The sequence below is a fragment of the Engraulis encrasicolus genome, chromosome 13 (assembly GCF_034702125.1).
Source record: "Engraulis encrasicolus isolate BLACKSEA-1 chromosome 13, IST_EnEncr_1.0, whole genome shotgun sequence".
Lineage (NCBI taxonomy): Eukaryota > Metazoa > Chordata > Actinopteri > Clupeiformes > Engraulidae > Engraulis > Engraulis encrasicolus.
In genome coordinates this window covers 27,186,919-27,214,170 of record NC_085869.1, presented here as the reverse complement: position 1 = coordinate 27,214,170, position 27,252 = coordinate 27,186,919, and the positions used below count along the sequence as shown (strand labels likewise).

Below are 27,252 nucleotides of genomic sequence, written 5' to 3'. Positions count from 1 at the left end.
TACTTCACCCAGAAAGACTCAGAGAGAGAGAGACAGGAATAGGTTTAATATCGGCAACAGTTAACCAATGAACTGCTAAGAGACTTGAGTCTTTTGTGCGGGTCCAATCATCAGTCCGGATCTTCCATTAGCGGATCCAGTAGAGCCTGCCGCTGCGGTGTAGCAGGAACTGGACCAATTACGCTCCAGGCAGGTAGATGGGACCAAAGTCCAGGTGGTGGGGATGGAGGAGGAGATCACGAAACGGCAGCACCTGTGGCAGCGAGAAAGGTGAGTTGTTAGACTAGACACACCACTAAGAAGCAGACCGAGGCCTCTGATTGGTTTGAGTGAAGCATACATTGTACTCTCATGTACTTAAATGTAAATGAACTTTCCAATCCTTTCCAATCCTTTGCAAATAAAGTCATGTGACACCTCCCCTTTGAGTTGGATAATTGAATTTAACATTTCTCCGTCTCTGTGTGTGCACACATATCAGGCTTGTACGAAGTTCCGAATGGAAAGAATTTCAATTCAAAATAATGCCATAATACGAACACTAGGTGGTGCCATTACCTTGAATTTCTTTGAATTTAAGCTACACCACCCATTGAAAGTACATAGAATACCACCACCTAGTGTTCGTATTATGGCATTACTTTGAATTGAAATTCTTTCCATTCGGAATTTCGTACAAGCCTGATACATATACACGTCGACTCGTGTGCATGCATGCAGTATGTGTTGTACTAGCATTCTAAGCTCTTAAAGCCGATGAATGTCAAACTAACGGCAACCTGCTACGTCTGCTTGTAGGCCGGCCTCTCACAGATGGAGTACTGCCAACTGTTCTCACAGGCGTAGTCATGCCAGGTCCTGATGTCACTGGTATTGCTGCTGGAGTGGATCACAACACACTCAGACGCGTCAGGCTGAGTAGGATGCCAGTACCTAGAAAGAGAGAGAGAGAGAGAGAGAGAGAGAGAGAGAGAGAGAGAGAGAGAGAGAGAGAGAGAGAGAGAGAGAGACACAGACAGACAGACAGACAGACAGACAGACAGACCAAAAGCAAGATGAATGAAAGGGTGACAGCAGGAGGGGTGTTCACAAATATATTGTATAAGATCAATATTACTTTAAAAAAGCAGCAAAACTGGAAGGGCCTGTAAAATATGCCTTTGAATTGGGTTGGGAGATACCCAAAATTGACTGAGACCTGGGCATGAACAAACTAAAGAGAGTGTGTGTGTGTGTGTGTGTGTGTGTGTGTGTGTGTGTGTGTGTGTGTGTGTGTGTGTGTGTGTGTGTGTGTGTGTGTGTGTGTGTGTGTGTGTGTGCGTGTGTATTAAAGGCCCCTACCCTGTGGAGAGTGGGGTGTCGTCAATCCATCTCCAGATTCCATCCTTCTTTTTCACTCCAATCCAGCCGGCATAGTACATTGTAGTTAGATATGACTGCAGAGACAGAGAGAGTGTGAGTGAGAGAAAGAGCGAGAGAGAGAGAGAGAGAGTGTGTGAGAGAGAGAGACTTAAAAACTGTCGTAGCCCCTTACCAGATGCCGTCCTGCCACTAGGATGTTGTAAGAATCACTGAAAAATCTTAACGACCATAGTACTACACCACTATGCCTGTGCACAGCTCATTTAGTAACACATTAGGACTTGGCCATTGCCATTCTGGTAACAGCTGATTTATAACAGGGTAGTCTGTCTTAAGGGGTTAAACATTCAGAACATCTCCACATCTTTGCCTTTGCATCATTCTGTCCATGTCTGTGTATCGGAGTGTGCATGCGTGCGTCATACCTGTCAACCATCCCTAATTTCCCGGGAAACTCCCTATTTTTGACTCATTTCCCGATTTCTTCTCAATTTAAAAATGTTCCCGGAAATATCTCGTATTTTTTACATTATCAAAAAACACTGTCGGTCCAGTAGGCTAATTATACCCACGGCCCTGTCCGACGAGCCACACCCCCTCTTGAAGAGAGATAGCCTACAGAGGGTCTTGCTTATCAAGCTACCTGCCAGAAGATTGTATGCCAGATATGACACCAAGAATTGAAGTTCCTTGAAAATACGAGCTGTCACCCTCGAGCTCCGTAGCGCTTGTGCACCCACTCTTTTCCTCAGAAACCGTCACTGTCATGCAACGCATAAAACAGCCTCGGAACAGCGAATCATGCGATTAACCTAATCACAACCTGTACCAGCACGAAGTTTTGCACGAACAGAAAACTTGTGCGACAAAACAACAAGAAGAAACTCATTGCTTTTCTCCACGCTGCAAAACGTGTGCCAAGGGATTTTAGACAGTAGCCTACTGTCTTTGCACGCGCGCTGTTGTGAAAAGCAGAGTAGAACGCACCATCCGATCCGTCTCTGTCATTCCATTGACTGTCAGAAATGCTAGCAAAGCCTTTAGAAAATTTCCCGGATTTTGGGAACTCAAAGTTGACAGGTATGGCGTGCGTGCGTGCGTGCGTGCGTGCGTGCGTGCGTGCGTGCTTCCTTGTATCTCTGCATCTCTTTGTTTTGCTGGTCACTCTTCCTGGTTTACCTGTGTGTGCGTGTGCGTGCGTGCGCGCGAGCGCGCGCGCGCGTGTGTGTGTGTGTGTGTGTGTGTGCGCGTGTGCGTGTGTGTGCGTGTCCTGTTTTACCTGCTTCTCCTGGCTCTTGACGATCACCAGGTCTGCCCCAAGAGACTGGCAGAACAGCCTCCCATGAGAGAACGTTCTGGACACTTGATCGTTGTAGTAACAGTTACACTCAAACACCCCCCATCCTGTGGGACATTTGGGCCTATCTGCACACACACACACACACACACACATTGTCAATAACAACAAACTATCCTCTCTATTAGACTATTAGATTAATCTCAATAATAATGTAACAGTACAATTCTGCATCCAATAATATTTCTATGTGTGTTCTATTTTTCCATGATATTTGTAATTATTTTTGTTTTGTTATTTATGTTCACAATGTGGTGTTGTATTGTTCTGCTACGGTTGTACTACGGGAGTTATTGGAGCTTATTGATTAGGGTTCCCTTTTGGAATGTTAAGGAGGGGGGACGTTTAGAAAGGGGGACCTGCCGGAACCGGCAAGTCAGTTTACCTCAGGAATTGTTTGAGATGTAAGTTGTGGTCAGCCGAAAATAAAGAATCAACTCGAACTGTAACCCGTGTCTCCTCGCCTCGTCTGAACTGGAGTGTCTTATGGTTGGTAACCAACTTTTTAGGGTTACAGACTGGTGGCAGCGGTGTTTTTTCATTGTTATTCGTTGTTTTGATATTATTATTTTTTTCGGTTGACCAGTGGGTAGTTACAGCGGCTAGCTGAGTGGAACGTTGGACTTTGCTCATCGTTAAAACTCAGTGAATGTTTTTGTACATCGGGCGGCAAACAGAAAATGAGCTCCGATGAGGAAAATCCGCCGTCTCTCCCTCAACTTTTTCTCTCATCTGAATCCGGGGGCAGCGGGGACACCGTTGAGGCTCAACTGGATGGATCTGCCGTACAGCCTGTACGATCTACTGCTGGGGACCAGCATACATCCAGGGTGATTCACTACAAGGTGGACTTGCCTCCATGTTTCCATGGTGATGGTAAAGACAAGGAAAGTTTTTCTCTGTGGAAGGCAAGGCTGGAGCTCGCGGTGCGAGCGTGCCCGGCTTCTCAGCAGCAAGATTTAGCCACTATCTTGCCAACTAGGCTGAGCGGTGATGCCTTGGCGTTTTGGCTTTCACTTCCACCTGCCACACAGACGGACTATGATGCTTGCGTCTCCCGACTGACTGATGTGTTTGGCGGTAAGCAATTTTTACAGCATTTCCAAACTTTTGTCAATGCCCGTCAACGTCTACCGAAAGAACCGCTGGAAGTTTTCGCCGCGGAGATCAATAGGCTGGTTTTCGAGGCTTTCCCTGGCTATGGACAGCCGGCTATAGCTATGGAACGGTTCCGCCGGTTTGTCGCTGGATTAGACCCCGTGTTACAAGTTAAGTGCCACGAACATGGGGCCACTACACTGGAGCAGGCTCTGGATGTGGCATGTAAATGTGAGCGAGCTCAAGAGGCACTGCGACTCGCGCAGCCACAGTGTGTGGGCGTCTCTCCCCCTGCTGCCAGTTCTCCTGCCTCGTCGCAGCCTGCTGCGCACCTCACAGCCATGGTGTTTTCCGGTCCAGTGTCATCAGTGGGTGTCAATTCTGACATTCTATCTGCTATCAGCCAACTCTCAGCAGAGGTCCGTACCTTGAAGCTGGCAGTCACCGACTTGAGCCACCAGAAGTCGTCTCCAACCAGTCCTGGGGTGGTCAGGCCGAGCCAGCGTTCACCAGAACGGTTTTCTCACCGCCAGAGTGGGGCAGCCTTCTCTCTGCACGACAGAGACCAGCACGAGCGTCATCGCCACCGTTCTCCAGACCCCAGGGGACGACGTTACACCAACTCTCCTCCATCTTCACCATTCTCGGGACACCGGCGCTCCTCCGGCAGCTGGGACACCTACCACCAGCAACAGGGTGCCGACTTCCGTCGCCAGGGCAGTTCATCACCTCGCCGTCTCTACAGTCAGCATGACGACTACCCCCACCGTCGATATGGCAGCCCATCGCCACATCGTCTCTCTGGTAGTCGGGATGACTACCACCTGCAGCAGAGCCCTGCCTACAGTCGCCACAGCAGCTCCTCACCACCTCGTCCTGCATGGCTGGGGTCCTCTGGGTCAAGGGGGTCCTCACATCGCCGAAGCTACAGCCCAGCTGGTTCCGGTGGTCGAGAACCGTCCTACAATCGTCGGGAGTCATCATGGTACTCCAGGGGACCATCACAGCGCAGAGAACACAGCCCCGCTGGTGCCACAGCTCGTCGAGAGCCATTCCATGATCGTCACCACGTCAGCTTCACCATGGAGGGCCACGAGCTCCAGGGAAACGAATGGTAGCAGGCACTGAGGCCCAAGTGACTGCTGCTGTTCTAGGAGGGCCCGCACCACGAACTGAATTGGTAACATCTAATTACAGTTCTACTCCATTTGTGGCGCACGTAGCTGCAGCGACTCCTTACTCTCCCAACTCGCAGTGTTTATTTGTGTTATAATGTGTCATTCGAAATGTCTATCGTCGGAAACTATGTCGGAATGCATGTACAGTCGGCAACAGCTGTTGCAGATAAGAATGGACAACTTAAGCGATGTATTGGATATACCAACAGAGACACTGGAAGAACTTGGGATACTACGGCGGCATACATCGGACCCGTCTGCTTCGCCTACATGGAGACGGCGAAAGAGGTGCTCCAGAATTAGGAAGAGAGGCAAACGAGGTGGCGTCGAAACACGGCTTGCAGCCAACCCAACTCGTCCAGCAATACCATCAATTCTCTTGGCAAACGTAAGATCTATGGACAATAAGATGGATGACATACGGCTACTAAGATCAGCGAACAAAACTGTGAGGAACTGCTGTGTGACCGTGTTTACAGAATCATGGCTGAACGACGGCATACCCGACTCGGCTTTACAACTGGAGCAACTTACGTGCCACCGAGCGGACAGAGCCCTTGCAGAGAGAAAAAACGAGGGGGAGGAATATGTGTTTACACACATGATGCTTGGTGCAAAAATGCTACGGTGGTACAGAGACACTGCTCTCCACTAGTGGAGTTCATGATCATCAAGTGCCGACCCTTCTATTTACCAAGAGAAATATCCGCCATTCTACTGGTCGCAGTTTACCTCGCTCCTAGCAACACCAACAGCGCCAGAAGCGAGGCACTGAACGAGCTGCATCGGGGAATCAGTGAACAACAAGATGCACACCCAGATGCCTTCACAGTGGTCATGGGAGATTTCAACCACGGAAATCTCAAAACAGTACTTCCAAAATTTCACCAACATGTTAACTTTCCAACAAGAGGACAAAACACCCTGGACTTTGTTTATACCCCAAAACAAGGAGCATACAAGGCAAAGCCCATCCCCCACATCGGCCTATCAGACCACCTAACGATTCTGCTACTGCCAGCCTACAGACAAAAGGTAAAACTCACCAAACCAGCTCTGAAGGAGGTGAGAAAATGGCCAGAGGGAGCCGTGTCACGACTACAAGACTGCTTTGAAACCACAGATTGGGACATGTTCAAAACAGCTGCCACCCACAGCAACCACATTGACATTGAGGAGTACACAGACACCGTGACCTCCTACATCACAAAATGCATTGATGATGTTACAGAAATAAAACGCATCACCACCAGGGCCAACCAGAAGCCATGGTTCACAGGAGACGTTCACAGACTGCTGAGGGCCAGAGACAAAGCCTTCAGAGCAGGAGACGTAGCTGGCCTAAAAGCAGCAAGGACAAACCTGTCCCAGGGCATCAGGAAAGCAAAAAAGGAATACTCGGACAAAATAACAACACACTTCAAAGACAGCAGAGATGCACAGAGCCTGTGGCAGGGCATACAGGCCATCACGGACTATAAGCCCGCACCACGAAGCTGTGACAACAACACCTCTCTGCTAAACGACCTGAACAGTTTCTTTGCCCGTTTTGAAGCACAAAATGACACTCATCCACAGAAAACTCCCCCTCCCCCCCATGATCAACCCCTGTACCTGTCCTCTGCCAGTGTGAAGAGGACACTGGCCACCATCAACCCACGCAAAGCAGCTGGCCCAGACAACATACCTGGCCGAGTGTTGAAGGATTGTGCAGAAGAGCTGAAGGATGTCTTCACAGACATCTTTAACATCTCTCTGGAGCAAGCAGTCATCCCATCACTTTTCAAAGCTGCTACCATCATACCCGTGCCGAAGAAATCATCACCATCATGCTTCAATGACTACCGTCCTGTAGCACTGACGCCCATAATCATGAAGTGCTTCGAACGGCTAGTCCTGTCACACATCAAAGCCACCCTACCCCCCACCCTGGACCCCTACCAGTTCGCATACCGAGCCAAGCGATCCACGGAGGATGCAATCTGCTCTGCCCTCCATCCAGCCCTCACCCACTTGGGCAATAAAGACTCATATGTGAGAATGCTGTTCATTGACTTCAGTTCAGCATTCAATACCATAATACCACAACAACTCATCAGAAAACTGGACAAACTAGGTTTCAGCACCTCCCTCTGCAACTGGCTGTTGGACTTCCTGATGCAGAGACCACAAGCAGTACGGGTAGGGAATAACACCTCAAGCACCCTGACCTTGAGCACGGGGGCTCCGCAAGGTTGTGTGAAAGAAAGCCCATTGGGAAACTCCAACTCCCATTGTCATTGTGACACAGCACTCCACAGCACACAACGAAATTGCATTTATGCCTCACCCGTGCAAGGGGGCAGCCCTCAGTGGCGCCCCATGGGGAGCAGTGCGGTGGGACGGTACCATGCTCAGGGTACCTCAGTCATGGAGGAGGATGGGGGAGAGCACTGGTTGATTTCTCCCCCCACCAACCTGGCGGGTCGGGAGTCGAACCGGCAACCTCTGGGATGCAAGTCTGACGCCCTAACCGCTCACCCATGACTGCCCTCAGCCCCCTGCTGTTCACGCTGCTGACACATGACTGCACAACGACCCACAGCACTGACCATCTAGTGAAGTTTGCGGATGATACAACACTGGTGGGCCTCATCACTAAGGGCGATGAGACCCACTACAGAGAAGAAGTAGACCTGCTGGCCAGATGGTGCAAAGACAACAACCTCCTGCTGAATGTCAACAAGACCAAGGAGATTGTTGTCAACTTTCAGAGGGTCCAAAAACAACTGCCACCACTGACCATCGACGGTGATGCTGTGGAGAGAGTGAGCAGCACCAAGTTCCTTGGAGTGCACATCAGCGACGACCTCTCTTGGACCACCAACACTACATCACTGGCGAAGAAGGCCCATCAGCGTCTCTACTTCTTGCGCAAACTAAAGAAGGCAAGTGCTACACCCTCCATCATGACAACATTCTACAGAGGAACCATAGAGAGCGTCGTGTCCAGCTGCATCACAGTGTGGGGAGGAAGCTGCACGGAGAAAAAACAGGAAGACACTCCAGCGTGTTGTGAACACAGCGAAGAAGATCATTGGAGTACCACTCCCCTCCCTGCAGGACATTTACACCGCACGCCTCACCCGAAAAGCACTGATGATCATCAAAGACACAAGCCACCCTGCACACAAACTGTTCAGCCTCCTGCCCTCTGGAAAGAGGTACAGGCGCCTCCGTTCCCGTACCACCAGGCTTGCAAGCAGCACGATGCATCAAGCAATCAAGATACTGAACACTCAACCCACTCTCCCTTCACTGTCAGCCTCTAGCCAGCCAGGCCACTGACAACGCTCCCCCCCCTCATCCCCACCACCATATCTGCGACTGAACATTCCACCTGCACTACTACATCTGTGACTGAACTTTCAACCTGCACTAACTCAAAACATACACATGCACACACACACACACACACACACACACACACACACACACACACACACACACACACACACACACACACACACACACAAGCACACACAAGCACACTGCACTTTCTGCACTAAACCCAAACATACACACACTGACACACAACTCATACTCACACACATACACACACACACACACACACACACACACACACATACACAGGTACACACACACAGACGCACACCGCACTTTCTACCTGCACTAAACACACACACACACACACACACACACACACACACACACACACACACACACACACACACACACACACGCACACAAAACACATACAAACACACACACACACACACATACTGCTGCTGGTGTATTTAATAAAAACCTTTTTTAATTATTTATTTCTTCAAATGCTACTATTACTATGTCAGAACGCTATAAAGGACTTTTAGAAAAAGAACAACAAAATACCTCCTCTTAATGTATGTTCTCTACAAGTCTTCTGTTGTCCAGTCTTGCACTTTAAATGTCTGTATGAGCAATGTCTACGTCTATACTGTCTATGTCCATGTATGAGTACTGTCTATGTCTATACTGTCTATGTCCTTACCTAGATTAGTCTATGTCTGCATGGGAGAGCAAGAAACGCAATTTCAAATTCTTTGTATGACCAGTGCATGTAAAGAAATTGACAATAAATTTGACTTGAACTTGAACTTGAACTTGATTTGTTTTTGCGGTCATTGAGAACACTGCTGTTGATGTATTTATTGACACAGGTTCAGAAATATCTTTGATTAGTGAATCACTGAGAATGTCCATTCCCTCTCTCATGAGGAAACCTATGCAGAAGTCTTACATTCTAGCTAAATCCGTCACTGGTGAACATCTTGATACTCTGGGGATGCTTACCATTTCCATCAGACTAGGTCAGGAGGTTTTTAACCATAGTGTTCATGTTGTTAGGAATTCTTCTCAGGCTGCTATACTGGGGTGGGATTTCCTGTGTCAACACCATGCCATTGTGAATCTGCAAGACAATAGCTTGGCCTTCTGGGGTTGGTCAGTACCATTTTTACATGCATCTCAAAAGGCCCCACTGAAATGTAGTGCAATTACACTAGCCCCCTTCACTGTACCTGCCATGTCTGAAATGAATGTTTTGACAAAAATTCAGCCATCTGTAGGCGAACCGGAGCTTGTGTGTAACTACACAGGGGTGTTAGAGCCGGATACCGTTACATGCCCAGGTCTCTTTGTAGCCCGCACCGTTACCCAGTTACAAAAGGTGTAGCTTGGATCCGAGTCATGAACCCAACACAGGATGACTGTCCTGTACCTGGTAGCACCCGACTTGGGGATATTCACTCTCTCGTTGAGCAGAAGGGGGAAGAGTTCTCCTTGATTAAAGCTACTGTAGCTCAGGTACAGTCCCAAATTGAGCAACAATCACCTCCACTGCCGGTTAAACTCAACCACTCAGCTCTGAACAGCGAGCAATTACAACAGTTAAAGGATCTGCTGAGCCAGTACTCAGATGTATTTAGTTCGCATGAGCATGATTTTGGCCGTACCGACCGTGTTCGTCATAGCATACGCACAGGTGATGCGCCACCTATACGACAGAGAGCGTACCGAGCCTCTGCGCATGTGAGATCTGAAATTGACCGACAAGTCCAAAACCTTCTGTCGCAAGACATTATCGAGGAGAGTTGCAGTCCTTGGGCTTCGCCGGTGGTGTTGGTCCGAAAGAAGGACGGCACATACCGCTTCTGTATCGATTTCCGTAAACTGAACTCAGTCACCGTTAAAGACTCGTACCCGTTGCCACGTCCTGCGGACGCCCTTGATAGCTTGTCTGGCGCGTGCTGGTTCAGTAGCATCGATTTAGTCAGTGGTTATTGGCAGGTGGAGCTTGAGGAACGTGACAGGGAGAAAACTGCTTTCAATACAGGCAGTGCGTTGTATCAATTCAAGGTCATGCCCATGGGTCTTACAAATGCTCCCCCTACGTTCCAAAGGCTCATGGAGCTCGTTCTCAGAGGATTGCACTGGAAAACATGTCTTATTTATTTAGATGATGTTCTCGTATTTAGTCGAACATTCGCTGAGCACTTGGGTAGTTTGGAGGAGGTTTTCAACCGTTTCCGTGCCGCAGGGCTCAAATTAAACCCCCACAAATGCCACCTGGCTTGCAAGGAAGTTTCGTTCCTCGGGCATATCGTGTCCAGTGAGGGCCTGCAACCAGACGCCAAAAATCTTGACAAGGTTCGTAACTGGCCTACCCCACGGACCACCACCGAGGTGCGTGCATTCGTAGGGCTTTGTTCGTACTACCGCCGCTTTGTTAAAGGCTTTTCAGACCTAGCTGCCCCTCTCCATGCTCTTACTCAGAAGGGTGTCGTGTTTCGTTGGTCCACTCAGTGTGAAGATGCCTTCCAAACTCTCAAACATGCCTTAATAAGCCCTCCGGTCGTTGCTCACCCAGTATTCACACAACCTTTCCTACTATACACTGACGCTTCTCAGGACGGTATAGGCGCTGTATTGGCCCAACGGCAGGATAGGAAAGAACGCGTCATCGCCTACGCCAGTCACACACTATCGTCCTCGGAAAGGAAATGGTCTACGTACGACCGAGAGTATTGGGCTATAGTTTGGGCGGTTCGCCACTTCAAACACTTTTTGTCTGGTACTTCGTTCACCATCGTCACCGATCATAAACCCCTTTTGAATCTGAGGAAAGCCACCGTCGATAATGACCCCACAGGCCGTCGTGCGCGCTGGCTGCTCGAGCTGGATGTGTATGATTTCTCTGTCATACACCGGGAGGGGAGACAGCATGCTAATGTTGACTCGTTGTCTAGAAGGCCTGGGTCACCTGACAAAAGCACTACCGTGGTTCAGTGTGTCCTGGGTAGTGGTGCGTCGCCGATTTCTGTCCCTACTCCGACGGAACAGCAGAGTGCCGTACCCCCTAGCCTGCCTGACACTCAGGCTACCCTGGCCATTGACATAGGAGAGCTGAAAGCCCGACAACAAGCTGATGTTAATCTATGCACCACTCTGTCATGGTTACAGGGGGATAGACAGAGGCCACCCTTAGGTCACCCCTCTCCTGCGGAAGTTGTGGCACGAATTTCCCAAACTCGTGGTCCATAATGGCGTCCTGTGTCGGACGGTAAAGTTAACTCCCCACTCGCCAGTCTCATACCAAGTCGTGCTCCCAGAAGTCCTCGTCCCCATAGCCTTAGAGTGGCTGCATGGTGACCAGTTTAGTGGACACTTGGGGGCAGAACGTACCTTTTTGCGAGCCACACAGATTTGTTACTGGCCTTACATGTCAAGGGACATTAACAAATTTTGTACAGACTGTTTGTCTTGTCAAACCCGCAGCTCGCCCTCACCACACGAGAAGGCTCCCTTGCAATCTATACATGCAGAAAGACCATTCCAGAAAATAGCAGCTGACATCACCGAGCTGCCAGTGACGACACAAGGTAATAAGTATGTCCTAGCAGTCGTAGACTTTTTCACCCGCTTCGCTAATTTATATCCTATGAAGGATCAGCGCGCGTCTACAGTCTCTCAGTGCATTTTTGAGCATTACATACGCCAACACGGGGTGCCCGAGTCCATACTTACCGACCAAGGCAGACAGTTTGAGTCTGACCTTATAAAACATCTTTGTGCGTCGTTAGGCATTGTAAAGATCAGGACTTCACCGTATCATGCGCAAACCGACGGTATGGTTGAAAGATTTAACAGGACACTGAAGGACCAGCTGGCGAAATATATACACCAACGTGGGGGCGAATGGGATACATACTTACCACAAGTAGAGCTCGCTTACAACTCGAGTGTGCACTCCAGCACCGGTTACTCGCCGTTCTTCCTTGCACACGGCAGGGAACCACATTTACCTGTTCATGTGTCATTAAACTGGAACCCTGCTCTGTCAGCATCAGCTCCGAGTACCCCAGGAGCATATGCTCAAGATCTCTGCATGCGTCTCTCCAATGTTTTTAGTGATGCCACAGATAAATCTATGGCTGCTAAATTGAAGCAGAAAGGGCAGTACGATAGACGAGTGTCGTTTCATCCTCACCAAGAGGGGGACTTGGTTCTCTTGGATGACCCTGCTCAAAAATACAACAAATTAGCTCCAAGATGGAAGGGCCCATACCAAATCTTAAGGCGTTTTGACAAAGGAGACGATCCCGGGGTGACTTATGAGATAACTGACCCAAAACACCCTCAGTCACGCAGGTGGGTGGTGCACCACAACCGTCTCAAGTCATTTAGTGGTATCCTCAGAGATCCTGTATCTGAACCTACTGGCCCTGCCCTATCTGAGCCACTTGCACACCCTATGGATGTAGCTCTGCCCTCCTCTACTTTAACTGCCTTATCGGGGTCCTTGCCATTTCAGCCAGTAACTCCACCTTACGTGCCTGTTCAGCCTGTTGCTCAGGCTGGCCTGCCTGAGGTTGTCATACAACCGAGCCCTCCGGCTTCTACGCCATCAACCCCTCACCCTACTCCTCCGCCCAGCCCCTCTCGATCTCCCGTAAGGTCAGTTACGCAGCCGGGAGAGTCGTCTTCCCTCGTTCCTCCTCTTCAAACTACTCGAAGTGGGCGCGTTGTTAAGCCCCCTGTGAGGCTTGGGACGTTTATGTCCTAGTTGACAAAACACCTTTACTCACACACACACACACACACACACACACACACACACACACACACACACACACACGCAAAACATGCACGCATTCACACACACACACACGCACACACAGCCACACACCCACCCGCTCAATCCTACACATGCAGACACACATGCACACGCCACCACACCTGACACACACCCACACACCCATGGCAGGTACAGTTCTCCCTGGGCAGGTTTACTGGTATCAGACACCTGTGGTGGTATTCTGTATTGGTGTTCTTTGTTTTGTTTGTTTGGTTATTGTTGTTGTTTGTTGAGCAATGTCAATGTCTTGCATATTTAAAAAAAAAAAAAAAAAAAAAACACACACGAGTTGCTTCCTAGCCAACGCCTTGGTTCTTCTGTTTCAAAAAAAAACAAAAAAAACAAGGCATGGCAACATGATTGTTTATTCTGTATGAGCCGGACATTGGGAGGGACAGTGGAAAACAGCGATCCTAGCGGTTACGTTCCAAACACCAGGGTGATCCTATTGAAACTCCCATAGACAAGTTTTTAAAAAAATCCCACAAAGATATGACTTGGAACTATAACACCAGACACATTTTTCAGCGTACACAATAGCATGAACTACTACCTGTGAAAATCTCAAGTCATTTTTTGCCCTTTTAAGAAAAATAGAAATTGTGCCAATCTGGTCGGAAACGGACTACAGCTCCCAGCATGCTGTGCTTCGCGCCTCGTTGACAACACAGAGAAACAAATGAACGCGAACGAACGCAAGTTCTTCGCATATCTTCACATTCTTGTAATCCTATGAGTTCCACATTGTCTTCTTATTACACATATATACACGCGATCATTTTGGTATGGTTTTAAATTCTCTAGTAGATATGATGGCTTCTGTGGTGACGAGTAACCACCTCTCTGGCTCATGTTTGGCTATGCTAATTTGGCTATGCTAATTACATGGAGTAAACAAGCCACACATGCCAGTCAGTGTAGTTCTGTATTAGCTTTTTAAAGAATATTAAAATCAGCTCAGATCAGTGAAAAACCGAACATTTTACCACCTGGTTCGATAAAACGGGCCAACATGCCCATAATATGACTGCCACTACTTCTACTTCGTCGTCAGGGCCGAGATGTAATTTTTCAAAGAAAAAAAACATTCATTTGTTGCAGGGGTTTGGAACGTTGCCAGCAGGGGGCGATGAGATTACTTTCCCTCCCTATTGGGGTTGTTCAGGTTATATGGATGGCTGGACTGTGTATGGTCTGAAACGGGGACGTTTCTTCTGGTAGGAGGGGAGGACTGTAACAGTACAATTCTGCATCCAATAATATTTCTATGTGTGTTCTATTTTTCCATGATATTTGTAATTATTTTTGTTTTGTTATTTATGTTCACAATGTGGTGTTGTATTGTTCTGCTACGGTTGTACTACGGGAGTTATTGGAGCTTATTGATTAGGGTTCCCTTTTGGAATGTTAAGGAGGGGGGACGTTTAGAAAGGGGGACCTGCCGGAACCGGCAAGTCAGTTTACCTCAGGAATTGTTTTTGAGATGTAAGTTGTGGTCAGCCGAAAATAAAGCATCAACTCGAACTGTAACCCGTGTCTCCTCGCCTCGTCTGAACTGGAGTGTCTTATGGTTGGTAACCAACTTTTAAGGGTTACAATAAGAAGCTATCAGTTCTATCAGTTCAACAGGCAGACAGGCAGACAGGCAGACTCATTACTCCAGGGGTGGAGGTAATGAGCTTTACATTTCCATTACGTGTAGAAGAAATTACTCCTTCATCAAATCCTCACAGCAATTTGGTTTTGCATATCTCCATGGCCCTCAGCCATTGACAATATATAGAACATTATATCTACTGTCCAGGACTTGACATAAACTTTTTCGCTTGCCGGCCACTGTGGCTAGTGGATTTCCAGAGTCAATAGCCACCCAGCTATTCTACTAGCCACAAATTTAATCTTTTTTATCATGACGCTGCACATCTAACCTCAGAAGATGAGGTGCTTAAAGTGCATGGTGCAAAGCTTTCTACATGGAAATAAAACAAATAGAAACTGAGTAACCACATTTTTTCTTGAACTTATACAAACAATTGATACACATGGCGCAAAGTGCAGATTATACGCTATTCTGATCTGTCTTACCATAGAATAAGTTACCTGCCAAATTGGCTAGTGACACTGAAATTGTTACCAGCCACAGCCAAGTTTTACCAGCATTTGGCCGGTTGGCAGGTGTCAGTGTCAAGCCTGCTACTGTCAATGCCCTCACCACACCGTGATAAATATGTGAAATGATGAGGAGGGGAGACGTAGCACAGTGGGCTGGTGCGCCGTACCATGACACCGGGGACCCGGGTTCGAGTCCGGCCAGAGGCTGTTTTCTGATCGAGGCCCATCTCTCCCTCCACACTCATTTCCTGTCTCTCTCACTGTCTTCCCTGATTAATTAAAATGCCAACACCGCCCTCCAAAGGCAAAGAGCAGTAACTACGTCAACGTTGACACTGAGAAAAATGCATTCAAAGCCTTGGTATTATATTAGGTTGGATTAGATTTTGAAGTTTCTGGAAATTTGACATACCAGTATCTCTGAAACGGGACACATTTGGACGATAAGGCTTTGCCACAAGATAAAAGAGGTGTAATGATGACCATTTTCACTTTGCCTAAGCACCCCCCCCCTCCCCCAACCTCCAAAAAAAGGATGTATAATTACCTAGTAACTGCTCTTTTTCTTTGAGCAGGTTGATTTGTTCGGTCTTCAGCTGATCTCGCTCAGTCAGTAGCCAGCCAGCCAGGCCTATGGAGAGCAGCGCCAGCAGAGAACACAGCACCCCCAGGCCCACCGCAATCCACCTGTAGTACCTGCTGCCTATCCCTGTAGCAGGACAAAAACACAAAGAAAAAGTATCGGTAAATACTAAGAAAAAAAATATTTGTCTTATTATTATTCATCATTTTACTGTAAGGCGGGGGTTATTCCAAGAACATGGTTAAAGGGACACTGTGCAGGAAATGGGACAAAAAAGGTCCTGGAACAACTATGCTTCTCATTGAAAATGGGTTGGTTATCGCCAAATTTGATATTTACATGAACGTTTACTGAGTAATAAAAAAATATTTTCTAGTATGGTCCAAGTAGAGTCATTTTTGCAGCTAAAAATGGCTATTTTTGGAAATTCAAAATGGCGGACCATGGAGAAGAGCCCCCTTTTCATGTATGAAAAGTGCAATTTTTCCAGTCATAATGAATACTTAGAATTTGATGGTGGTGGTCAGTATTCATGAAAAAGGTAACATTAGTGAATGGACAGCATGAATTCTGGAAACAAAGAACTAAAAATCTCACACCGTGTCCCTTTAAGAGATAAACCAGGGAAAGTGAACCTACAGGAAGTGGTAAACCTGCTTATAGAAAGCCCACAGGTGACATTTACGTCAGTATTTCTCAACTGGTGGGTCGCGACCCAAAAGTGGGTCACGGAGGGGTCATGGGTGAGTCGCGGAGCCGTGGTGTAAAAAAGGAAGTAAAAATAAAAAAACAACAATAAATAAATAAATAGATATAAAATAAATGTATAATAAATATAGCCTATCATTTATAATAAATAAATAAGAAACAATAATAATAATGTTATTACACAGGCCTATTATGGTTATATTTTGAGAATTGCATTGAATTGACTTGAACGCTAAAAAATTTGGATCGCGACCGAATGAGAGTGGAAAATGATGGGTCCCAAGACTGTTTCAGTTGAGAACCACTGATTTACGTAGACTGCATGCTCTTCTATTAGATGATTTACCGCACGACCTCAAGGTTACCGTAATGAGGTTTGTAGGATATTCCCCTGGTCTTATGGAAAGCACCACTAGTAGAAAACACAGCACAGTACTGTATTATGTCTTATTGCACTTTTCAATGTTTATTTGTATGCGTAATTCCCTGTTTATTTATGGCCCCTCTTGCTTTCCTGTCTTTGTCTTAGCTGTGTGTATTTGTATTGTTAAATTTGCGAGCAAACCAAAAGACATTCCTAGCAACTGTATGTTATACTGCTGATTTGGTTACAATAAACTTGAACTTGATACCCAGACAATAAAAAATAATTAAATATATATATATATATATATAATTGATAATAATGAAATTCCTTTAGGATATGTCTGGTCTGAGGACAGGACTATACTACCAGTAGACTACACATCATCCCCAGACTGCAGGCCCACTGCCAGCTTGGGCCGTGCCCTGGACAAAGTTACCTGAAAATCTAGGGGTGGGCTGTACAATGGTTCAACACAGAGCAGCTTCAGATGTCATTAAAGCCTACAGTTACCAACGCATCTCTGAGGAGACCAGAGTACTAAGGTGTTGCAATGCGTAATTCATATCGCATTTTGGTGGATATCCACCACCCATAATACAAATCAATCATTCCCACTACACCTTTCATGTCATGTTCTACATGATGCTATAGGGCCTACGTATTTTCCACTACATTCCAGTTCAGGACCCCGCTTCTCGAAATCATTGTTGCTAACCAGTTAGCAACTGACTAGGTTTTCAATGGGAAATTACACGGCAACCAAGTAAGTTGCTAACTTAGTTAGTAACAACAGTGTCGAGAAACGGACCCCTGTTCTGTGGTAAACTGGAAGGATTCTGGACCTGGGCTCCCAGACGCTATGCGCTGGAGTCTCCCTACCTGAGGTCAGGTGTGTACATAGACCAGTCTCTGGGTTTCGGTCTTCGGCTGGCAAGGGTTTGGATGGTGGTGGCGGGCGTGGGGGTGGAGGACTGTTTGGCTTTCTGTCTTCGGACGGCACTGCGGTGGATGGTGGCGGTGGTCTTGGTGGTGGAGCAGCCTTTTTCTTTTTCTTCTTTTTCACTGTTAAGGGATTTTGAGCCACTTGTTAGTGTGTGAGGGTATGAGTAAACATACAATGAGCATTTGGTGCGCTTCATGTCTTTATGTAAATGGAAGTTAAATGCATTGTAGGAAGGATTTTGCACTTTGATCCGTTGCAGTCAGTGTAAAGGAGGTTGAGGCACTACGACAATAAACCAAATAGAATCAGCATGATGTGTCAACATTTGAAAATAAGATTATTTTCAACAAATGGAAGGAATTATGTATCGGGGGTAGGGCTGCACAATTAATCAAAAATAATTGAAAACCGTGATACAAGTATGATATCGAAATCGTGATTTCAATTGGGATTTAATCGTGGCAATAGTGACCTGCGTCCTTGAAGCCAGAACATACTGACAGACTGGTGTTTCTGGCCAGAAATCTGTTCACCCAAGTTTCATGCTATTGCCTTTTACATGATTATTACAATTCATTTTATTTTGCGTATCCCGTATATATAATTTATTCTTGGTATTTAATTTTGTTATCTTTTTAAAAAATCATCAAAAAACAATAATCGTGATTAATAATCATGATTATAATTTTGGCCCAAATAATCGTGATCATGATTTTTTCCATAATCGTGCAGCCCTAATCGGGGGTTATTTATTGTAACGCATGTGTGTACTGATGCCCCCGTACCTGGTGGAAGAGTCTCTGGGTTTCTGTTTTCAGCCGGCATGGCGTTGGATGGCAGGGGTGGCCGTGGAGGTGGACCAGGGTTTCTGTCTTCAGCCGGTGTGGCGTTGGATGGCAGGGGTGGCCGTGGTGGTGGGCTAGTCTCTGTATTTCTCTCTTCGGATGGTATAGCATTAGATGGCAGGGGTGGTCTTGGTGGTGGACGAGTGTCTGGCGTCCTGTCTTCGGCCGGTAGGCCTATGGCATTGGATGGCAGGGGTGGTCTTGGAGGAGGACCAGTCAATGTATTTCTGTCTTCGGCAGGTATGGCGTTGGATGGTGGTGGTGGCCTTGGTGGTGGACCAGTCTTTGGGTTTCTCTCTGTGGCCTGTGTGGCTGTCATGGAAGAGGAGATTTCCTGCAGGTCGTCGAATTCCTCCGTTTTTCTTTTTCTTTTCTTCTCTTTTCTTTTCACTGTTAAAGGGATTTCGAGCCAAGACGGAATGAGTGTGTACTGTGTGAGCCCATCCGAATACACAATTATCACTGTGAGTTTCACGTCTTTATAATGAAAGTTTAATAATGAGTTTTAGAAATAATTTGTCACTTGGATCCATTACAGTTAGGGCTGTAACGATATTGTATCGAACCGCGAAATCGCGATACATAGAGTCACGATACTGTATCGTGATACAAGGAATCAGTATCGTGATATTGCCTTTCAAACTTATGTTACCCATCAGTCCAAAAAACAACCATATGAAATGAAGTGATAGTGCTTCCAAGGTTCAAATCATCATCGTTATTATATTAAAACTTTTTTGAATTATTACTAGCCTCTTGTAACCTATTCTACCAATAAACTATCAAAGTTTTTATTCTTAATTTTATTTTATAATGTGAAATCGTGGGGTGTGTCGAACCGTAGGTCATAAATCGTGATACGAACCAAATCATAAGTTGAGTGTATCGTTACAGCCCTAATTACAGTCAGTTTATAGGTCTAAGGATGCTTCCACAATAAGCAAAATAGGAAGAGACTGTGTGTCAATTTCACTTCTAACCATCAATCTTCATACACAATCTGAAAACAGGGGTGTGGCCCCATAATGCATGCCGTTCCACCAGTGGAAAGCTACAATAGTCATTTAAAAGTTAACAACCATAGTACTACAATACTTTGGCATAACACAGGGCCTTGTAATGCACTACGACTTGGTCATTGCAATTCTGGTAACAGCAAATGTATTATGGCGTGCCTTAACGGGATGATTCCTGCCAATTTCAACATACAGTTGTAATGCTCACTCTACCCTTGACTTGACAAAGCCAGACAACACAGCATTTTTGGCCCTCCTTTTCCGTCATCCTGGCCATTCCAATGGGGTCATGGTTTTACTTTCTTTTTTTTTTTTAAACCACACACAGACAGACACACATCTAAACATACTTCATACAAGGTCATCCAAAAAGTTTACATCAACGGACACCTTGAAACACAACACAAACTTTTGGCATGATATTATTTGTTGGACTATGTTGTGACCTTAAAAAAAAAAAAAAAGACTGAAAAAAAGCGTCATCCTCAGGTGGATGACAAGTCAGGGGTAGCGTGCATTTAGATAGTCTCTGGTATAACTGCATGTGTAGGCTTACAGCAGCATGTTTGAGGAGTAACTAAGGATTTCCCCCAAATTCTAGATTTTTTAAAAAAACATTCTACAGCTCCCACATAACAGAATGGCTGTGACATCATAGTGGTAAGTCAACATTTTGCAAAATTCTTCACACATTTGTAATGGTAGGCTACTCTTCAGGATAACGTGTAAAACACTGAACCACCATCAGTAAGCTATCATATCAAAAGTAGAATGTGATTTTTTTTTATTTTAAACAATACATTCCAACTGTACCTATCACATAAGTATAAGTATAAGTATAAGTATAAGTATAAGAGTAAGAGTTTTGTCCATACATTGAAGATGTAGCCTAAGCTATTGGTTTTAGTTGTATGAGAGCAGGGCCCTCATTTAACAAGCGTGGCACAGATCTGTGCGTAAAGCGTGCGTGCGATCATTCCTGAGCAAAGTGTGGGATTTATGAACATGTACTTGAACGTAGAAACGTGATTAAATCTACGCACACCTCAGACCATGCGTGCGAGTGGAAGAAACGCGAAATTGCAAATAATATTGACCATGCAAGGTACAGTTTGCTTTGAATGACAATGGAGCATGACAGTGTGCTATTTTACAGTGATTTCGTCCATGTGTGTCTCCTTCTTTTACTTATTTTGAAACACTGTCCTCCTTCTGTCGAAAGCACCTCCACTTCTGCCGCGGAAATGTTTCTATCTCCGCACTTCCCGCCAGCGCTTCGACTGGCGCGTGTGTCCGCGTGTGTTCATGTGTGTCCAAACAGGGTTGCGCCTTCTTCTTCTTCTTCTTATGGGATTTTAATGGCGGACTGGACGCCTACAGGCGTATTGCCGCCACCTACGGGATAATAGAGCTCACTACAGTATATCGGCCTCATATTCTGGCATAGAGGCCAGAGGATTTTAAAAACTTGAGAAGACTGGTGGTAACTTTACAGTCCTTCAGTTGTAACAGGACGGGGATAGAAACAGTGGCAACACCAAGATCGGAGAGATCACTGAAAAGCACACGCCTAAATTGTCGATACTTTACACACAGTATTAAGACATGGGAAACTGTCTCAGGTACTCTACACACGTCACACAGCCCATCTTGATGTTTATGAATCAAGTGTAAATTAGAATTCAGGGCACAATGCCCTAATCTGAGACGTGTTAACACTACCTGCTGAGACCTAACTCCAGATACTGTACAGTGGGTACTTATAGACGGCTGAATTGCATACAAATGTCTCCCCTTTACTTCTCTGTCCCACTGGAGCTGCCATGACTGGAACACTTTTTCCATCAGTCTACTCCTTAATTCGGTTCGGCCAGGCCTGACTAGCAAGGAAACCTTATTGCTCTCTAGGCTTTCTTTGGCGCAGTGGTCAACAAGCTCGTTTCCCTCGACCCCCATGTGAGCTGGAACCCACAGGAATGAAATGTAGCAGCCTCTCTTGTACAGGTCATACAGCAGAAGGAGAATATCAGAGATTAAATCAGGACGAGCATTAGAGGAGAGAACTTTAAGGCAGTGAAGAACTGATAGGGAGTCAGAGCAGATTAATACATTTTTAGATTGGTCCTCTGCTACCCATTGCAGGGCTTTTAAAATGCCCATAGCCTCTGCAGTAAATACAGACATATCATCACTTATTCTGAATCCTTTTTTATAATTAATCAATGGGATACAGAAAGCGCAACTAGCTCTACCAGAACCCGGGTCTTTGGATCCATCAGTGAAAATGTGTAGATAGGAGTTCCAGTTAAGCTGGATGTACTCCACAACAGAATCACTAGAGAATTCTACCTCTTCGTAATGTTTGAACTCATGCAACCCAAGATCGACTTGTACAGAGGGGAGGAGCCAGGAAGGGACTGGTCCCCAATGAGAGCTCTGGACTGGGTCCAAGTCAACTAAATTAAAGTCCTTGGCATGCTCCATACACTGTTTTACGAACGGCTGATTATGTTCCTGCTGAGGGCCAAACTCATAGCAGTCCATAAGGATATGACTAGTAGGGCATATAGACGCTTTTGAAGTTGAGTCCTTCTTAATTTTAAAGGCTTCTCTCCCGTTTCGACCAGTAGGGCAGGGATTGATGTGGAGGAGAACGCACCACAGCAGACCCTAAGGGCCTTTGACTGTATGATATCAAGCTTTTTTAAACAGGAAGTTGCAGCTGCACCATACGCCTGACACCCATAATCAAAGATGGACCTGATCATAGCTTGATATATGGTTAACAAGGTGCCCTTATCCGCCCCCCAAGAGAACCCAGTCAAACATCTCAAGACATTTATCACCTTGCCAGTTTTAGCAATTATACTAGAAATATGTTTGTTCCAATTAAGCTTGCTATCGAACCACATACCTAGGTATTTGAAACATTCGACCTTCTCTATGGGGGACCCATAAAGAGACAAAGATACATCACATTTCCTTCTGCGACTAAACACCACAAATTTAGATTTGGCCACAGATATCTTAAATCCCCATTTCCTAGACCAATTTTCTACAATTTTCAGTTCATGATTTAATTTATTCGAAATAAAAGGGATATTCCTGCCCTTGACCCATAGGGCCCCATCATCTGCGTACAGGGATCTCCCAGTCCCAGGGGATAGCTCTAAAAATATATCATTGATCATGACGTTAAAGAGAATTGGGCTAATTACACTGCCTTGCGGAGTGCCGTTCTCTATGTATGCTTCATCTGAGAAGGCTTGCCCTACTTTAACTTGAATAGTGCGACCTTCCAAGAAATTCCTTATCCATTCAAGAATACGTCCGCTAACACCATGGCTTGAGAGTTTTAGGAGGAGGCCATCTCTCCACATCATATCATAGGCCTTCTCAATATCTAAAAATACAGCAACAAGGGACTCCTTATTAGCAAACGCTCTCCTGATTTCATAGTCAAGGGCAACTACATTGTCCATGGTACTCCTTCCCTTCCTGAACCCGCTCTGGTAGTCTACCAGTGCTCCTTTAGATTCTAAAAAATGGACCAATCTGTCCGTCACCATTCGTTCCATTAGCTTACATATCACAGAGGTAAGGGCTATGGGCCTATATGAGGAAGGGGAGCTAGGATCCTTCCCGGGTTTCAACACCGGAACAACAACCGCATGTTTCCATGCCTTTGGCAGCTGGCCTTGCCTCCAGCTTTCATTCATTAAACTAAGCATTTCATCCAGGAGGACGTCAGACACATGATGAAACATTTCATAATGGAGGTTGTCCATTCCAGGGGCTGACTTCCTGCCTGCATCTATGGCCCGCTTTAATTCATCAATAGAAAAGAAAAGATTAACAACATCACATGCTGGATCTAGGGGGGACATAGACCGACTCACAAACTGCTCCCTCAGGTCCCTGCTTTCCTCATCCAAATTGTCTGAACTGTGCACCTTCCTATACGTATCCACTAAAAGATTTGCCTTTTCTGCAGGAGTCACAGCTGTCCTATTCTCATCTACAAGCACAGGGACAGTCGCCTTCCTACTTACCCCATTCATCCTCCTTACAGTAGACCATAGTTGATACACTGGAGTGTCACCTGACAATGAAGCACAATACTCTCTCCAACTACTTTTCTTAGCAGATTTGACTACTTTCCTGGCCAACGCTCTACAGAATTTATAACGCACAAGATTATCAACAGTGGGAAACCGCCTCAACACTCTAAAGGCTTTATTTCTACTCCTAATTGCCTCATCACATTCCTTATTCCACCAGGGAACCGCCTTCTTCTTTTGGCCTGTGCCTTTCCTGGGAATAGCTGCCACCGCCGCTGCAGAAATTACACTACAAAGACCACTATTCCACTCATCTACAGAGCTATCTTGAATGCCTGGTAAGAGATCATCACAGAAGGTTTCAAACTTTTCCCAATCTGCTTTCAAAAAATTAAATCGTCCTTCTATCCTATCCATCTCAGCCGGTAGCCTCAGCCCAAAAGTGCCTACAGTTGGGAAATGGTCGCTACCCAAGTTAAAAGGGTCAAGAACCTCCCATTGACTCTTACCTGCCAACTCGCCAGAGACTATCATTAAGTCCAAACATGAAGGGGTTAGGGAACCAAGTTGCACTCTTGTAGGATGCCCATCATTAATACATACCAAGTTAAAATCATGCATAATCTCCTCAACAACTTCTCCATTGCCATCAGTCCTTCTGCTACCCCATAAAACATTATGTGCATTAAAATCTCCTGTCCAAATAACCGGGGGGCGTACCTGCCTCATAATATCCTCAAGCTCCACTGCACTCAAACGTAGACAGGGGTTATAAAAATTAAGCAGGGAAATCCTCCCAGTGGTGCTCCAAATTTCTATCACTATTAGTTCTAGGTTCGACTCTATTGGCACCACCTTATACTCGACACCAGATTTAATAAATGTACAACAACCCCCCCCTGCCCTGTCACTTCTATCTTTACGCACCGACATATACCCAGGTAAAACAAAATCCAAAGCGGGCTTTAGCCAAGTCTCCTGGACACAAATAACATGATAGCTTATTTCACTAGCAGTAACAAACCTTTTAAATTCCTGACCATTACCAATCAGACTGCGAGCATTCCACTGCAAAAGATTAAAGGCCATCTACCCCTCCTCTCCCCCCACACTACTCTGGGAACCCGTAACAAGACCCTCTCGCTCTTTGAGGAAATTAAACAAGGACTCAGGATATACATTTACTTGCAAATATTTACCTGCCGCCGCGGATACAAGCTTTATTACATCAGACCTATTTGCCACCTTGGAGAATTTCGAACCTGAAATCACATCAGAAATAAATGCCAGAAAATCCACCTTCTTAATAATGAAGCTGTCGCTCGGAGGGGCAGGGTTGCGCCTTCGAATTAACATGGCATTTGAATATATTTTAATACCATATATGGTTATTTGGAGGCGTTTCGGGATGCAAATTACCCCGAATGCGCGCGTGCACAGTGATTTGGAAGGTGTGGGATTTATCATGCAGACGTGTGCGTAGGAGCAGCCAACGCACGTTTGATAAATTCCGTTTTTCTTTACTTGCGACCATTCTATATTTCACTCGTAGGACACAATTTAGAATGCATTCTATGAACTGATGATAAATGAGGCCCCAGGAGTCTACGTACCTGGTGGACCAGTCTTTGGGTCTCTGTCTTCAGCCGGCAGGGTGTTGGAAGGCAGAGGTGGTCGTGGTGGTGGACCAGGGTTTAGCTCTTTGGCCTGTGTGGTGCTGGGTGGCAAGGGTGGTGGTGGTGGCGGCGGGGGTGGTGGACCAGGCCGGGACCAGGTGGTGCTGGACCAGGTGTCTTTGGCCTGTGTGGCTGGCTGTGTGGTTGGCTGGGTTGATGCGCTCTCCAGCTTTTTTCTCTCTCTCTTTTCCAACTTTTGGTCCTCCATTTCAGAAACGGTGAAGAGCAACAGGGAGTAGGCTATGTTGGAACAGAGATGGGACTGGGAAACGGCCCAGGCCGGGCTCGACCCTGGGTCCCCAAGTAGCCAGCCTATAATTGCGCGATGCGTCACAACACCGTCGAAGTCCGCAGTATTGGCAACATCATATTGTCATGGGTGGCGTCATAGGTAGCCTATTGTCAGGTGTCGTCAGGCCTATTGGGTGTAACGACGAGGACTTGTAAGGACAATAGTATCAACATGATTGTAACATATTAAACAATATTAATTTATAAACCACGACAGTAGCGCATTTCATGTTGTGTTGTTTATTTCGCATTTTGTTTTCAAACGTGAGTGAAAGGCCACATCACTGTGTAGCGACAATAAACATTTTTGGGAAAGCGGAACGAACGACGTCAGACTACAGTCCGCTTTCGCCCAGGCTAGTGTAGCATGGCGGAGATTTAACGGTAATTAATTAAAATAATAATTGCCAATTTTAAACAGCTTGCACGACTACGCCACTGGGGGAATTGCCCCCAGAATATAGTTGGACTTCAACCGGTAATAGTAAACCCAAGGCAGCACAGCACAGGTTCGTTAAGGACCACATAGACAGGGTTCAAAGCACTTCTTCTCTTTTATTGTCTTACACTTTATTTTAAAAATATACAAACAATTAAAATAGAATAACGACTATTGGAGGGCAAGGTTTCCCCCCACTAATTGTACACAGCACAGCAAACCAAAATTAAATTATAAAATGAAAATACAAAGCACCAATACCACTGCACACTTGTGTTTTACTTTTACGCACGGCAAACAAGAGCTATTTGGAGGTAACCCGCACGTAGAGTAGCCTAGTAGAGTAACTTTATTAATCCCCATGGGGAAATTCAGGAACGTTGGGCGGCCCAAGTGGTGTGGGGTGAGCCAAAACAAACAAAAGAAAATACAAATTAACAAAACAAACAGAGAACTCTCACTTTCTCCGTATTAACACAAACCAAGAACTCAAAGTAAAGGGAAAACGTCACACACTCGCGCACACAGACACACACACACAGGTATTCTCTTAAACGGCAACTTAAACTTAAAGGCACACATCCCATCATGTTACACTAGTCTAGAGCCTGACGGCTTCCAGGATTAAAATTCATTGTCCAGAAAACCACGAAATTGTAGTAGCCCAAATTACTGTATGCTATCAGAATATCCAGACAACTTGTTTCTTGGTAAATAAAGTGTTTGAAGCCGACACATCGAGACTGCTGTTGGCCTATATCAAGTTGTGTGAGTGTGATGATTGAATTAATTGAGTGAGTGTGATGTAGGCCTAATTATTTTCTCTCTCCCTCAATCAGCTTTGAGACTCCCTCTTAATGGCAGTGGTGTAGTCTACTTTTTTGTGGTGGGTATAGGCCTACTGTATATTTGAGCATTTTTTGAAGTGGGTATACTGTATTTATTTGTGCTATTCTAAATAATGGATCAATCAATTTTAAGTGGGTAGGCTATACTGAAATCCCTGAAATTTTGAAGTGGGTAATACTCCGTATTCG

At 45.9% G+C, this 27,252-nt stretch overlaps 1 protein-coding gene across 1 annotated transcript; it reads right to left on the bottom strand.

Moving 5' to 3' along the window:
- Positions 1-25: 25 nt before the first annotated feature.
- On the bottom strand, positions 26-25,812 carry LOC134461640 (basic proline-rich protein-like). Its single transcript, XM_063214535.1, has 8 exons — positions 25,423-25,812; positions 18,673-19,122; positions 17,824-18,006; positions 15,834-15,995; positions 2,642-2,787; positions 1,342-1,436; positions 780-933; positions 26-253 (listed from the first exon to the last, which is right to left on the bottom strand). The coding sequence occupies exons 1-7, from the start codon at positions 25,691-25,693 to the stop codon at positions 783-785; spliced, it is 1,458 nt and encodes a 485-aa protein (XP_063070605.1). The 5' UTR covers positions 25,694-25,812; the 3' UTR covers positions 26-253; positions 780-782.
- Positions 25,813-27,252: the final 1,440 nt, after the last annotated feature.

Bases quoted from the DNA above. Each gene is read 5' to 3' on its own strand.
- LOC134461640 (XM_063214535.1), bottom strand. From the start codon at position 25,693: ATGGAGGACCAAAAGTTGGAAAAGAGAGAGAGAAAAAAGCTGGAGAGC. The intron at 15,996-17,823 runs GTAGGGAGACTC...GTCCTGCTACAG, and splicing joins ATGTACACACCTGACCTCAG to GGATAGGCAGCAGGTACTAC. The intron at 934-1,341 runs GTAGGGGCCTTT...CTCTCTTTCTAG, and splicing joins GACACCCCACTCTCCACAGG to GTACTGGCATCCTACTCAGC.